The sequence below is a fragment of the Ceratina calcarata genome, unplaced genomic scaffold, assembly GCF_001652005.2.
Source record: "Ceratina calcarata isolate Rehan_Ccalc_2016 unplaced genomic scaffold, ASM165200v1 scaffold44, whole genome shotgun sequence".
NCBI lineage: Eukaryota > Metazoa > Arthropoda > Insecta > Hymenoptera > Apidae > Ceratina > Ceratina calcarata.
This window is the reverse complement of record NW_017167821.1, coordinates 1031748-1044744: the sequence shown is the minus strand read 5'-3', so window position 1 is coordinate 1044744 and position 12997 is coordinate 1031748. Positions and strand designations below refer to the sequence as shown.

General features: G+C 43.4%; 1 protein-coding gene across 4 annotated transcripts in view; it reads left to right on the top strand.

The window, feature by feature from the left end:
* Positions 1–10659, top strand: part of LOC108627127 (LIM/homeobox protein Lhx9) — a 205217-nt gene extending 194558 nt beyond the window's left edge. For 3 of the 4 annotated variants that reach the window (XM_026815353.1, XM_026815351.1, XM_026815352.1), the window contains 2 exons: positions 6539–6682; positions 7027–7288. In XM_026815353.1, the coding sequence (XP_026671154.1) occupies positions 6539–6682; positions 7027–7186 (304 nt within the window). In that variant the 3' untranslated portion in view covers positions 7187–7288. Of the gene's footprint in view, positions 1–6538; positions 6683–7026 lie in introns of all 4 variants that reach the window. The other variant, XM_026815354.1, reaches the window with a different exon arrangement.
* The last annotated feature ends 2338 nt before the right edge of the window (positions 10660–12997 follow it).

Below are 12997 nucleotides of genomic sequence, written 5' to 3'. Positions count from 1 at the left end.
TGTCTGCAATTTCTGACAGGCTTCAAAACGGCATGCACGTGGAGGCGCGCGCGCGCGCGCACATATCGATGCGATATCGTCGGACAAGTCCCGTGGTGCACGAAAGGTTGCCACGGCGGATCGGATTGGATTCGAGGTTTCTCGTTATTAATTTAATTACTGCCTGACAGTTCCATAATTAAATTGCTAATTTATCTGTCCAGGATCTGGCCGATCGCGCGCCAGTCCGACCAGCTCGATGATTGCTTGGGGAATGACGTTTCAATTCTTTCTCCAATTCTTCATCCCCCTCTTCTTTTCCTTTTTTCTTGATTTGCCTTTTTCGTTTCATCTCCTGCATGTCCCGTTTTTTTCAACCCGCCCACCCCTTTCGCAGTCGCACTTCGTCGCCTTTTTCTCGTTGCTTCGTTTCATGATTGAAATCTTGTTCGGGCCTGCGCTTTTTCAATGGTAACGCGAGAGATTCGTTTAATAACGAATCAAGATTTGTGTCTAGAGTCGAAGAACCATGAGAATGAATCCCGGAGAAAGTAGCCTGAACTTTCTTCGATTACAATGTTCCGATGATTTATATCCCTGTTGCGGCACAAAGTGTTCATTTTCTAGGCTGACGCGAATGCAACTCGCCTGTCCTTTAAATTGCCAATAGTACATTCATCAACTCATCATCGACTCATTTACTCCTTCGCAGAAATTGTTCACTGCTTCACGTCATAGACAGTACTCTTTATTTAACTTGAGAACTTGGATTTTTAAATAACTACTAGCATCTCGTATAATCGACAAGATAATCACACACGCGTCAGTCAACAAAAATTCAACATGGATACTCTCGCAATTGTAATTGAAACTCCGATTTACCAACCGAAACCGTTCTCCTCGAAAGACGTTATAAGAAGAGGTACCAGTTAACGAAGACACAGACAGATTGATTAATGGAAAATACACGGGGACACGAAGATACAGAGAGAAGGGCTAGAGAGAGAGAGAAATTCAGAGCCTGCGGAGGCGGCCTCGTGTATCAAGGTTAAACGCAGATTCTATACGAGCGAACCGTTTAATAATTTTAATGAGCGAAGTTCAGCGCGCGGCTTACTTAAGGAAGTAAATTGGTGATTACCGCCGCCGGGCTCGATCTTTAACGAGCAATCCGCGCTATTTCTAATTAGTTGATTTCACTAATAATAACGCGAAACGACGCCCCCTTGCAACCCCATCGCCTACGAAACTCCAAATCGAAACCCATTGTGCACCCTTCTAGCATGCAATTCATTTCGCGTATGCCTCTCACGTCTTAATTATACGCGCGCGGTGTCAATCTCGCCGCGCCGCTTAACGAGAATCCCCACGATTTGTCGCGGCCTCGCGTCGCTAATTAATACGCTCGATTTGCAAACAATCCGCAGGCGATGGGAGAAGAAGAAGAAGAAAAACGAGGAGAAAGGGCGAGGGGATACACACAATCGTAAATTGGGAGTAGTTGACTGCTGGGATGCTTCAGGCAACGACTATAAAACGCGTTGTCATTCCAGTTCGTAAAGTGCAAAATACTTTATAATATTTTATGTTAGATCTTATAAATTCGATCTATTCATACAGCACGTAAATTCGATAACGATAAATAGTTTAGAGTAGACGTATACGTTCGATGTGATATTTCAATATGGAATTAATGACGAGAGGAAAGACATGAACGTTTAACTTTTACCGAAGTGAAAATTGTCACATTGGTGAGCCCGAGGGGAGAACACGAGCTCGGAGAATGTCCCAGATTTTTCTTAACACCCGAGCGTAAGAGCGTTCGATGAAATATCGACGGTATGCAAGTTGCACTCGCATACAGGTGCAGTATCTGTGTCCGAGAGAGCTCGTCACGGTCGAGTGAATGCGAGCACCGTGAACGGACACAGGGCCACGTGTTCCGCGTACCACGAGAAATGGAAAACGGCTCTGTACATGTATCTGTTGAATCAAGCCTGCTTTGGCTTTCGGTTTCTTCTAGTTCCCTTCTTCTCCTTTTGTAGAAAGTATAGGTTCGCTTGGATTTAGGAGATTGGTTTTAATCCTCGGAGATGCAGCACAGGTTATTACCGTTCCTTTTATTTCTATAGAAATTCAATGAGTAGCTGTTTGCTCAGTTTGTTCTTTGAGATGCTTATTATCTGTTTGAGAAAAGACTCGTGGAATAATAACGATGAAACAATCACTAATGGCCCGGAATAGAGGAGAGCACGGCGTTTCTGACTAGTACAGATTGATCTACTTAAAGAAGTAATGTTTCCTCCCAGTAAGACTAGAAAGTTTTATTTAATCTCCTGGAATAAAATGATTCTTTTGTTATCTTTAACTGAGGCATTCGTTCATTATGAATCTGATTAGAAGATACAATATCTGATGTGACCTTCTTAATGCTCGTAGATCATTTCATAATCTTTGAAAAACAGTTTCCTCGCTTCGGATCGGCGAATCGCGATAATTTTAAGTTCCAATCGAACCAATGATTCCGTAATCGAGAATATTTCCTGTTTCGATTCCTTTCCTGGACAATGTCTCGTGTTCGTAAAGGTGGAACCGAGCCGCCGCGTACCTATCGGATGTTGCGTGTATGCAGATACACAGACACGTAGTCAGGGACTATAAATGCGGGAGGCCTTTCACATTCCGGAGAAAATTTGCTCGACGACATTTTACGCTTTTAGCAGGCAGGGAAAAGTTTCGTCCGAATGATATACATCTAGCTGAACGGCGAACCGATTACAAGTGTCGCGTTTCCCGTCGTAAATTAATGAGAAAACGTGCGCTCGCGGTGACAAAATCGTACCGTCGAGAAGAGCTCGCGTCTCTACCTGCACCGAACTTCCCCCCCCCCCTCCTTTTTCGAAGCGATCGATCCCACGGAATGGATCCGCGTATGCAAAACGCCGTTCTCTGTTTCTATCCGATGCAATTAAGTAAACGCGCCCGCGGACAAGAACTTTGTTTCATTTTCTCCTTGCACGCTTTCTCGTTTTCACTCCGGCCGTGTGTGTTGCACAGGCTCGCTTAAATAACAAGAACGGCTTTATTCTTTTTATTCTTCGGTCATCGTAATTGACCTACTCTAAACGTATGCAACGAGAGTCGAAATAGAATTTATGCTAATGGATAATGCAAACGGCCAGGCAATAATTTACTTAACGATTTCTGTGAAGTGGGAAAAATATATTTTATCTGGACGAACGTGTCACATTTTTTTAACGCTTCGCGTTTTGGCAGCTGATCAGAAAATTAACGCCACGGTAGGTCGATTGACGTAAGGAAAATCGAAGTCTCCCTCCCAGACGCGGTCAGCTGAGAAGGAACAGCGTACGCGTCGCGGCCGATTCCGAGTCGTGGCCACAGTATCGTTACACAGCTAATTGCGGTATAAACAGCGAAGTTTACGAGGCACCGGCTGCACCGGCTGGCAACGATCGACAAACATTAGCCGCCATTAACGAAGATATAAGGCCGTGGTATTGATGCGTCTGCAATGTCGAGATCCAGCGACGTCAACCGCGAGAGAGAAAGAAGAGGACCTGACTAAAACGTTAAGATCGTCGGCCCGTAATCGAACACCTGACGCGAACATTCCAGAAAATTGGTCCCCAGATAGCGGCGAGCATAATGCTAATGGATGGTTATTAATTTGGCCGTAGCGAATATACATTTTAACTAATCTTGAGGATATCGCGCGGAGGTGGGCACGACGAGAACGAAAGGGTTGGAAAGCTCGGCCCGTTCTCCATCGACCAGTTCTGTTCATCCGGAAACTACGACGACTGGGTTCTCGATAGCATCGATAAACGACAATGTTAATGTCTGGTGTACACTCTGTCCCGGTGAATTCCCTCGCGGAATTGCGTACATGAATTTAGGTCTAAGATGTAGTCGTTGAAGAAAGGGTTAAGTCGTCGGATTCTTGAAATTCAAGAGAAAATCGAGCGGAGTTGCTATCAAGAACGTACAGAGATCTGTGAAATTAGCAAGAGTTTCGCTTTCCATTTTTTTATTTCAACAGACGAGACGCACTTAACCCAAATATTCGCATCGATTATTTCAATTGCTACGGAGCGGCGCGACTATCAATAACCGTTTCGTGAAAGGATCGGCCGATCATAAAGCGTGGAATTTTAATGACACGCAGCGAAAGAGAGACCACGCGGGACGAAAGGGTCCACGCGTCGCGGCGACACGACATTGGCGCGCGGCGCGCACATTTGAAGATTGCAGAATCCTATAAAGCTTTGGCGCATCACAACATTTTATAAAACCGATTGCCCGTTATCTCAAGATAGCAGCTTCAAGCCGCTTCTTCGTTTTGCCACGGGCGTATGTTATTCTGGAATTCGAAGCGCGTAAGCGTTTACGCTTTGCCAGGTCGACGAAAGGTGAACCTTCTACAAAATGTAACGTCGACGATGAAGTTTCCTAGTGTTCTCAGCTTTCGTTGATCCTTTAGCCTCGCGGAATTTCTGTCCTTTAGCAAGATTTCTAATTTTCGTTCGTTAATGGACAAAAGTGCGAGAGTATCGCGAAGGCTGAGGATCAAGGTTGTTACACTTGAAACATTAAACTGAAAATCTCCAGCGTTTGTAGCAACGATTCGTAATCCTCGAACCTTTTTAAGATGTAACAAAATCCCAAAGTATCTGCAGATAGATTAAGATAAAACAGTCTCTGCCTTCTAAGGTTTTCGTACGTTCCAATTGGCAGAATTAATACACAATAGTACATGTCGAATAAGGTCGTATACAATTCCCTGTTAAAATTGTTGACGGGAAACATTGTTCCATGTTGTACTATCATTCCATTGATAATCTTCGAGGGAACCTATGATTAAATGACTTAAAGATAACTGAAAAGGGAAGGGGAACGACGTCGTTGCCGCTGCTAACGACGACGTTTAGCCTGAAAGGAGGCGCGCTTGTTTCGAAGGGATCAAAAGCGTTACGTGTGCAACGCTCGTCAGCCGCGTTCTAAAAGCCGCGAAAATTCGTGGCGACGTGAAACATTTTTTTTTTTCCTCTCCCCTCTGGTGTTCTTCGTTATTCTTTCATTTATTGTCCCCCTTTCTCTCTTACCCACGACTAGAGACCGTAGCCTCTGCGTTAACCGCGCTTAGGAAGGGTGAAGGAGGACAGCTGTCGGGCGAACGAAGACAATTATGTATATATGTGTGCGACACCTTATTATAATCGACCCTCCACCTCGTTCTTCTCTCTTTCTTCTTCTTCTTATTCTTCGCTCTCTTTCTCCCCAGCTCTTCCCGTGTGTATCGTTTAAAGCAGCTGGAACGTCAGCAACGCCGACGCATAATAAGGGAGGAAAGAAAGAGAAGAGAACGCGGCGCGGTGCGAGACGGCGGTGGTTGAATATAGGATTCTACACGGTCCCTCTGTTACACCGGCCTAACCTCATTTAGTTAGAAAGTGTTTGCGCGACGAGGAACCACCGCCGCGAGATTTAATTGGAAACGCCTCGCGTCTATCGCGACCGCGTTCAAACCCATAGCCTCAGAGGAGAACGTCATACTCCGAGCCCTCGGCCGCGGCCGTAATTGGTCGCCTTTCTCGCTCCATCCAGGATTTTCCGAGGGACAGGAGGGGAAAACCCGGCGGCGGCAGCAGCAGCAGCCGCCACCCTCATCCCTGATGATAAATTTGTATATTCGGACTAATGGCGCGACGCGGCGAGCTTCGGGGATTTCGCGACGCTGCTCCATGCGTCTGATGAATCCGTTGGATTTCGAATGGGAGAAAAAACCGTACATGTGCTGTGCAGCGAGCGTGTAAATAGGAGAATTCACTGTGCAAAGTTTATGTTAAAAATGGAACTGAAAAACCATTTCACCATTTACTCGTCCCGTGAAGCACGTACTTCGAAATAATATAGAAAAATGATGGGATCAATAATAGATTTATCTATAAGAGCACCGGAGATTCTTAAAACTAATGTTCTAGCAACAAAATGAATTTCGTTTGACTCGATGGAAAAGGCCGTAATCAGTCGTTTTTATAATGCCTCACGTCCAATACCTATACGCCATTATCATGCGCGTCTACTTATGTTTTTGCGAAATATCAGTTTTCCGTCAACATCATTGAATCCGTAATGCTCCCGCCGGCATAAATCTGGACTCGTTAGTGTAACCAGCTACACGTATAACTCAATGAAACGTTAATGAACGTAGAAATATTCATTTCCATGAACAAAGAGAGGAACCTCGCAATTATTGGAGCGCCGTTTCGCTTTTACCCGTTCCTCCCCACAATCAATCTTGCCTTCCCTCGTCATTTAGCATCTCCGGTATCGCTGCAAGTGTCCGAGAACAAAAAATGAACTAAAAAGGATCCTAGTTGTCGCGAGATATTCATTAATTCTTAAAGCTTTAGAATGTATTTATGTTTCATACGGTTTTCGTTGTACATAAATTAGAATCAAATTTAAACTTTTTTACGATAATATTTATTTCGCGTAATAGTCGGATAATCAAGACAATGAACTTGGATTGTTTCAGGATGTTTGGAAGCAGTGGTGCTTGCGCGGGCTGCGGTAACGCGATACCTGCCAGCGAGTTGGTAATGAGGGCGGGTGGTTCGGTGTTTCACCAGAAATGTTTCACGTGTAGCAAATGCGGCAGCCAACTCGTATCCGGCGATAGGTAAGATCACGATCTGATCAATCAATTACCATTTATCCGATGATTGGGTCTTCAACGCTGGAACTATCGACTTCCTTTTATACATATATGCATTTCTCTATCCAATACCAGTCATTATGACTGGTTTGGTAGTTCTAGTGTTAATTGATAGAAAAGTAACGAGTGAAATCGAGCCAATTAGAAACTGTATACGGTGGTGGGTCTGTGGTTCAGTAAAGTCTTAAATTGTAGTAATCCCTTGAGAAATAATTACAGAGTCAATAAGAAATATCACACACAATAACAAACTGAAATTATTTAGTTAAAAGGGATAATTTAACAAAAATTACTTCTTATTGTTGCAGGTACTATCTGTTATCGGGTTCACCGGTCTGCGAAACGGACTGGCATAAAATCGTGAAGTCGTCGAGCGTCGCCGCAGCGGCAGCGGCGGCGGCAGCCGGTAACGGTGGCGCACCGGTAAGAAAAGGTAAGGTCGGTCGACCGCGAAGGAGTCGCGAATGAGGCGGCAACCCGGTCGGTCGCCCGAAGAAGGTTCAAGCCTCTCCACAGCCGACGCCCGCCGCCGTCGTACCGTCACAGGTAGACGTCGTGGACGTCGCCGTCGGGGGGGATCCCTATTCGCCGCCTCCGCCGGGTCATCAGCAGTACCACCATCATCATCATCACCATCACCACCATCATCAGATGGGCCTAGCGCATCCGGGGCTGGGGGTACAGCAAACGCACCTGCAGGCGTCCACTTATCAGGAGTGGTCTCCGTGGACGCAGGACACCTGCGATTGAACCTGATCCTTTCGTCGATGCGTTGACAAGATCAGAGATGCGATCTTCAACTTGTCTCGGTAGCCGCCGGACCTCCTCCTCCTGCTGGATGACGAAAGGAGACGATCCTTCGTCACGGCATATCGTGGTCCCGATTTCAAATGATCGGATTCAAGAAGAATCGGTGTAGTTTCCTCTGATCGCGATTTTTCGAACGAACAGACAATAGACTGTGAACGTTTTTGCCTTTGTTGATAACGCTGAGTGGCTGTGTGCACGCGAGAGGAGACAATCGTCCTGAAGATACGATGGTGAACCGAGTTACTTATGACTAGACCGCGTTTACACGTGTCCTTAAGAACTCCGAAATCTAGGGAGAGAATATGTTTCTTGTTCGTCCTTCGACCGATGTGTCCCGGCCGATCGGGCACGTCCTCGTATTGGCGTTTCCGCCACGTGAAGATTCGTGCGCGCGTGGTCGTCAGCTCCGATTCTCTCGGTGGTGAAGAGCGCGCGAAACGAGCGCGTACAGCCACGCGCGAATACGCTGTACGCATCTTCTCAATTGGTCTCACCCCCTAATCGATAATCTTTGCTCAATCACTGGCAATCGAGGATAATTGAAGCGTTTGCGTGCACGAACGCGCATGTATCGTCGCCGACAATCGCGTCCAAACGATTAATTTTAAAATATAAGTTCAAGTTCTATTTTATTCACCAATATTAGTTTAATCGGACTTTAATTCTTAAGACGAATAGAATATTTTTATTATTCTGATTGACATATTACTTTATTCTAAGTTTTGATAACCAAATTCTGCTAGACGTAACGTAATGTTTTACTTAATAAAGATCTGATTAGTAGGAAAAATCTCGTGACGTTGATAAAAAGGAACTCAAACAATTTATCTGAACCGACAACCCTTGGAGAATTATTTTTCTTTCAAAATCACTGGTCCCCTTCTCTTTCGCCCCTCTCCCCGTAAACTCATTAAGCGCTCCTTGTTCTCGCGATCGTTAATCGAGTCTCGGTCGGGAATTAAAGTCGACACCGAGGTGAAATCGTCGAACCAGCGAAATTATCATTCGAATCTTGTTAACGGTGCTGTGCCCTCGTAGTCTGGCTAGTTTTTTCTCGTCCATCTGATTCAGGTTCTGTAAAAGCGGACATGGTCTCCATCAAAAACGCAAATTTCATTTAACATTTAACACCGCGTTCACATCCTCGTATTGTACATGTGTACATTAAAAATACTAAATGGAGAATCACGAAAATTTGCCCATTCGAATCACAATCAGCAACAAAATCGGTGTTTGTTTGATCAAAGAGAAAAATGGTACGATGAGAAAGATCGAATTTAAGATCGATTAGAAAATGATTGAAACTTTGTCGGGGACGAGAACACGAGCGTCGGTGCACGGGAACGCTCCTGGCGATGGATTGAAGCGTATAACAATACTTTTTCTAAGTGACAGGGTTTCGACATTCGCAATAAACACTTAAATGTATAATCGTGAACACGTTACAATGTATCTACTATCGTCCGAGCCCGTCGTCGGCTACCAAAAACCCTCTTACTGAAACTTGTACAAAGCATCTCCTACCCTTCCCATCGAGACGTGGAAAAATAACGAGGGTAAACGGAAACGACACGGGCTCGGGCACGTTCGAAGCTCAATGCGAAACTAAAGACACATGTTTTGGGTGTAAATCACGCGGAAACGGTGAGCCCGATTCGCTTTATGGCAATCATACCTAATTCCTCATCCACTAAACATTGTTTTAGCAAGCCAATCGCAATCGTTTCTAATATAGATGTTGGAAATATTTGTGTAACATAGATTAATAAGGACAGGAAATAATAATAGTTACAATGTTAATCAACACTTTCCTTCGAAATTTGCTACATCAATGTATTATGAAATCTCTCCCAGACTCATTTTTCAACAACTCAAACTCGTTCATTTCCTAACCCAAGCGTTCTTTATTTGTGGCTCGATATTGTAATAAGAAAGCAATAGGATAACGATATAAGAAACCCATAAAGCGACCGGGTTCCGTGGCATGCAACCGATCGTTACCCGTTTACCCGTCTCGTTCTTAGCGAAACTTTTGTCTCTCAGAACGCCGCCGCGCGCTTACGAGGACTCGACGCGAGTACGAGAGAGTGAGAATGAGAGTGAGAGAAAGAGAGAGAGAGAGAGAGAGAGAGAGAGAGATCTGATGCGAGAAATGAAAAGAGAAGCGGACCGGCGACGATCTTGACGTCGATCGCTCGATCGCGACGGTGCTCGACGAGAGGGATCCAAGGGAATGAAGCGTTTCGTTCCCTCGCCGATTTTTGCGAGTCGATATACAATCTCTTCGATTTCTGCCGCGCGGCGATCCTTCGGTCCATCGCGTCGCTTAATAAGAAAAGCAAGAAAACTATCGTACGTGGACGTAGAAAGGAGAACGCTCGACCGAACGAAGGGAGTCGCGCCGACTCGGATCGTGTAATTTAATCTTGTACATAGGGTACATTTTGTATATTGTTAAAAGTTTGTGTGATATAAATGGTTATGTATTTACTATTAAATGCAGCGACGGGGCTACGCACGTCCGTGGCGATCACGCGTGCGATGGACAGCGCCGACCATCGCCACTGGATGTATTTAATCAGATTTTTGTCCAAACGCATTTAGACTGATCGAGAATATGGAGCAAGAGTAAAAACGTTGATTTGTTAGCGTGGAGCATTAATGAATTCGTTTAATGAGGACTATTCGCTTGCTGCAATAATGATAAGTCTTCAAACATCGTCTTTGAGTTTTTGATATTAAAGACTCGACTCTTCTTGAAATCGTAGCGTGTTTTTGTTAGTTTGCCATTGCAATGAAACTTGTTCTTCAGGAAATATCAACTCTTGTATTATTACTGCAGCAAACGAGCGGTGTAGCTACTTGATTGTCTGATTTATTATTAGAAGAAAGAAGGTAATGCGAGGCGCATCCAGTGGCGGTGGACAGTTTGCGATACGTCGTCCCCGGTTGAGCGTACACGCGGTTGGATCAGCTCATGATCTTTCGCGTTTAGTTAATTTTGTTATTTGATTTATCTCGATCTTCTTACCCGGGACCCGACGACATCACTGAATGGTTTCGCGGCCTCTTGTAAAATACAAAAACAAAAAAAAAGAAATACACGCGAACACACACACACATACAAAACACGTTTATTAATTAAATAAAAATCACAAGTTTTTAGAACGTCGTTCGTTCATGTAAATCATCCTCGCGATCATGCGTGTTCATGCGTACATGTACGTGGCTCATGTATAATTGTACGAGATATATCCGTCCCAATTCTTTCACAGCACTCTCGCGAATCTTTCTTTCGCAAACAGGCGATGGGAGACGAGTTTGAGGTAAGCGAAACGTTGTCCAATTTAAGAAATTGAATCCCCGCGAGATATCGTAGTCGACGTTGCGAGATTAATGAGCAGACTTTCCGAACTTTTCGTGAAAACTTATTGGCCGCGTTTTCGCGAGACAGAGGGAAACTTTTTCGAACGGGAGTTGTTATACCATCAGACATAGGCGATAACAATATTCTATGCGCTATGAGGAAAGAGTTCCGCAGCCTTTAATCGTTAATACGTCATTTCATTATCATCAGATTAGATGATCTTTACATCATTCATTTTCTCCTCGTGTTATTAAATAATTAATACAGCTAGTGTTTGAATATTAAAACGAATGCTGTACTGTTTTAATACGCTTGCCACAACTGTCGCAAATAAACATTCATTAAAAAACGAGTCGCAGCTAATGGACAACTGAAAGGTGGGTATTGGACATCGAATTTCGCGGTATGGATGCAGAGATTTTAATAAAAAAACAAAAGAGGCAGGGAAACTTTGTTGTCCGATGACTGTGTAGCGACATAAAGGTTGCGAATCCAACAGAATCCGCTATTGAACGAAGCGTGTCATCCTCTCAGCCAATCCACTTATCGCGAGCTGTCAACCAGAGTAACTGATTTCCCGTGCGATTCCATCGTTAATGAGAAACGCCTTGCATCTTCGGTCAACTTACGTCGGTACCTTCGATTTTTCGAACAATTCTGATGCTCTGCAACATGCCAATTTCTACTTTCTACTTAAGCTGTAAATCTCATCTTCGAATTGATTCAAGAACCCTACATCCTCTACAGATAAATAGTTACATCTCATTCGCAGTAAAACTTGTTTTTTTTTTCTTTCAATTAAATTAGCTCTCAAATAAATAGCTTACTAAGTATAGAAAATGCTTGATATCCGCTAATCGAATAAAAAAGAAAATCTTTTAAAGTAGACATTCGATAATTAAATTAAGATTACTTGTATTGGGGTAGGAAAGGGGTTGATCGATTTAAGGGATGGTACGGATGCGACATCTGTAACAAATATAACTGTTATACCGAAAAATTGCAGATCTCTACAATAATAAATATACTACTGTATTACAAAAGCTTAATCATAATAATCCTGGTTTTATTCTGATTAAATATTTATTCATTGAGCGTATAATTTCATGATGCATCTTCAGTACTCAATTTTACCGATGACCAATAAGCAGCATACTAAAGTTGTACTGTAATTAATTATGAACGTTCATTAATTGATTAGCTCATTCTTCATTGCATAAAGTATTATTTACAACGAAATGCATAAGAAGGTGGGCAATGTAGTTTTAAAAATAAATACAGAAAGTTTTCTCATCATATGGATCTCCTCGCTTATCTGGAAAACTTGGAGAGAAGTTTAAGATTCCAATTTGTCAGGAAATTTTTCGTCGACCGAGATTGGATAGATATCGGTAAACGAACATCAATTTTTACATGTAATCGAATCGCAGCGGTATGACTTCTAATAAAATAGAATCGAATGGAACATAGTTCCGCATACGATGCGTTGCGCGTCGCATCGTTTCCTAGGCGCACGGTAAACGAAACTATTGTGCGGCAATAATGCAATTTGAATACATACACAGCGCATAAATGTCGGGCCGAGGCCACTATGCGCTCTATCGAATTATTATACATCCAGGCCGCAGTAATTGGCATCCATTGGTGCTCGCAAATTCAATTGCGCCCTCGTAAACTGACATTGAAGAAACAGGCTAATTCTATCGTCGTCCGTGGCAGAGACAATACTCCCACGTACGAAAAATGCAAACAGGAATTGACGACGTTTGTCAAGCAAACGTGTACTTAACAGATACAAATATTTTTTTATTGATTTTTATTTAGACAAAAGTATCCTCCGTTTAAACAATATTTAATATGTTTCCTATTACTAAATTATTAGTAATCTTTGCAATGTTATGGGATGAAAACAATATGTACGTCTCATTAAGAGAAATGAGTGGAATGACGAGAAGCTTGGAAAAAGCGCGTGGATTAAAAGACGTTTTACAACTTCGGTCGAAACGCCTTAAATTCGTCCCTGACGAGAATGTAAAAGGAGAACAATGGTTGCCGTCCGTTCTGGGAGGACCGCCGCGTCGGCCGAAATAAAACTTTAATAA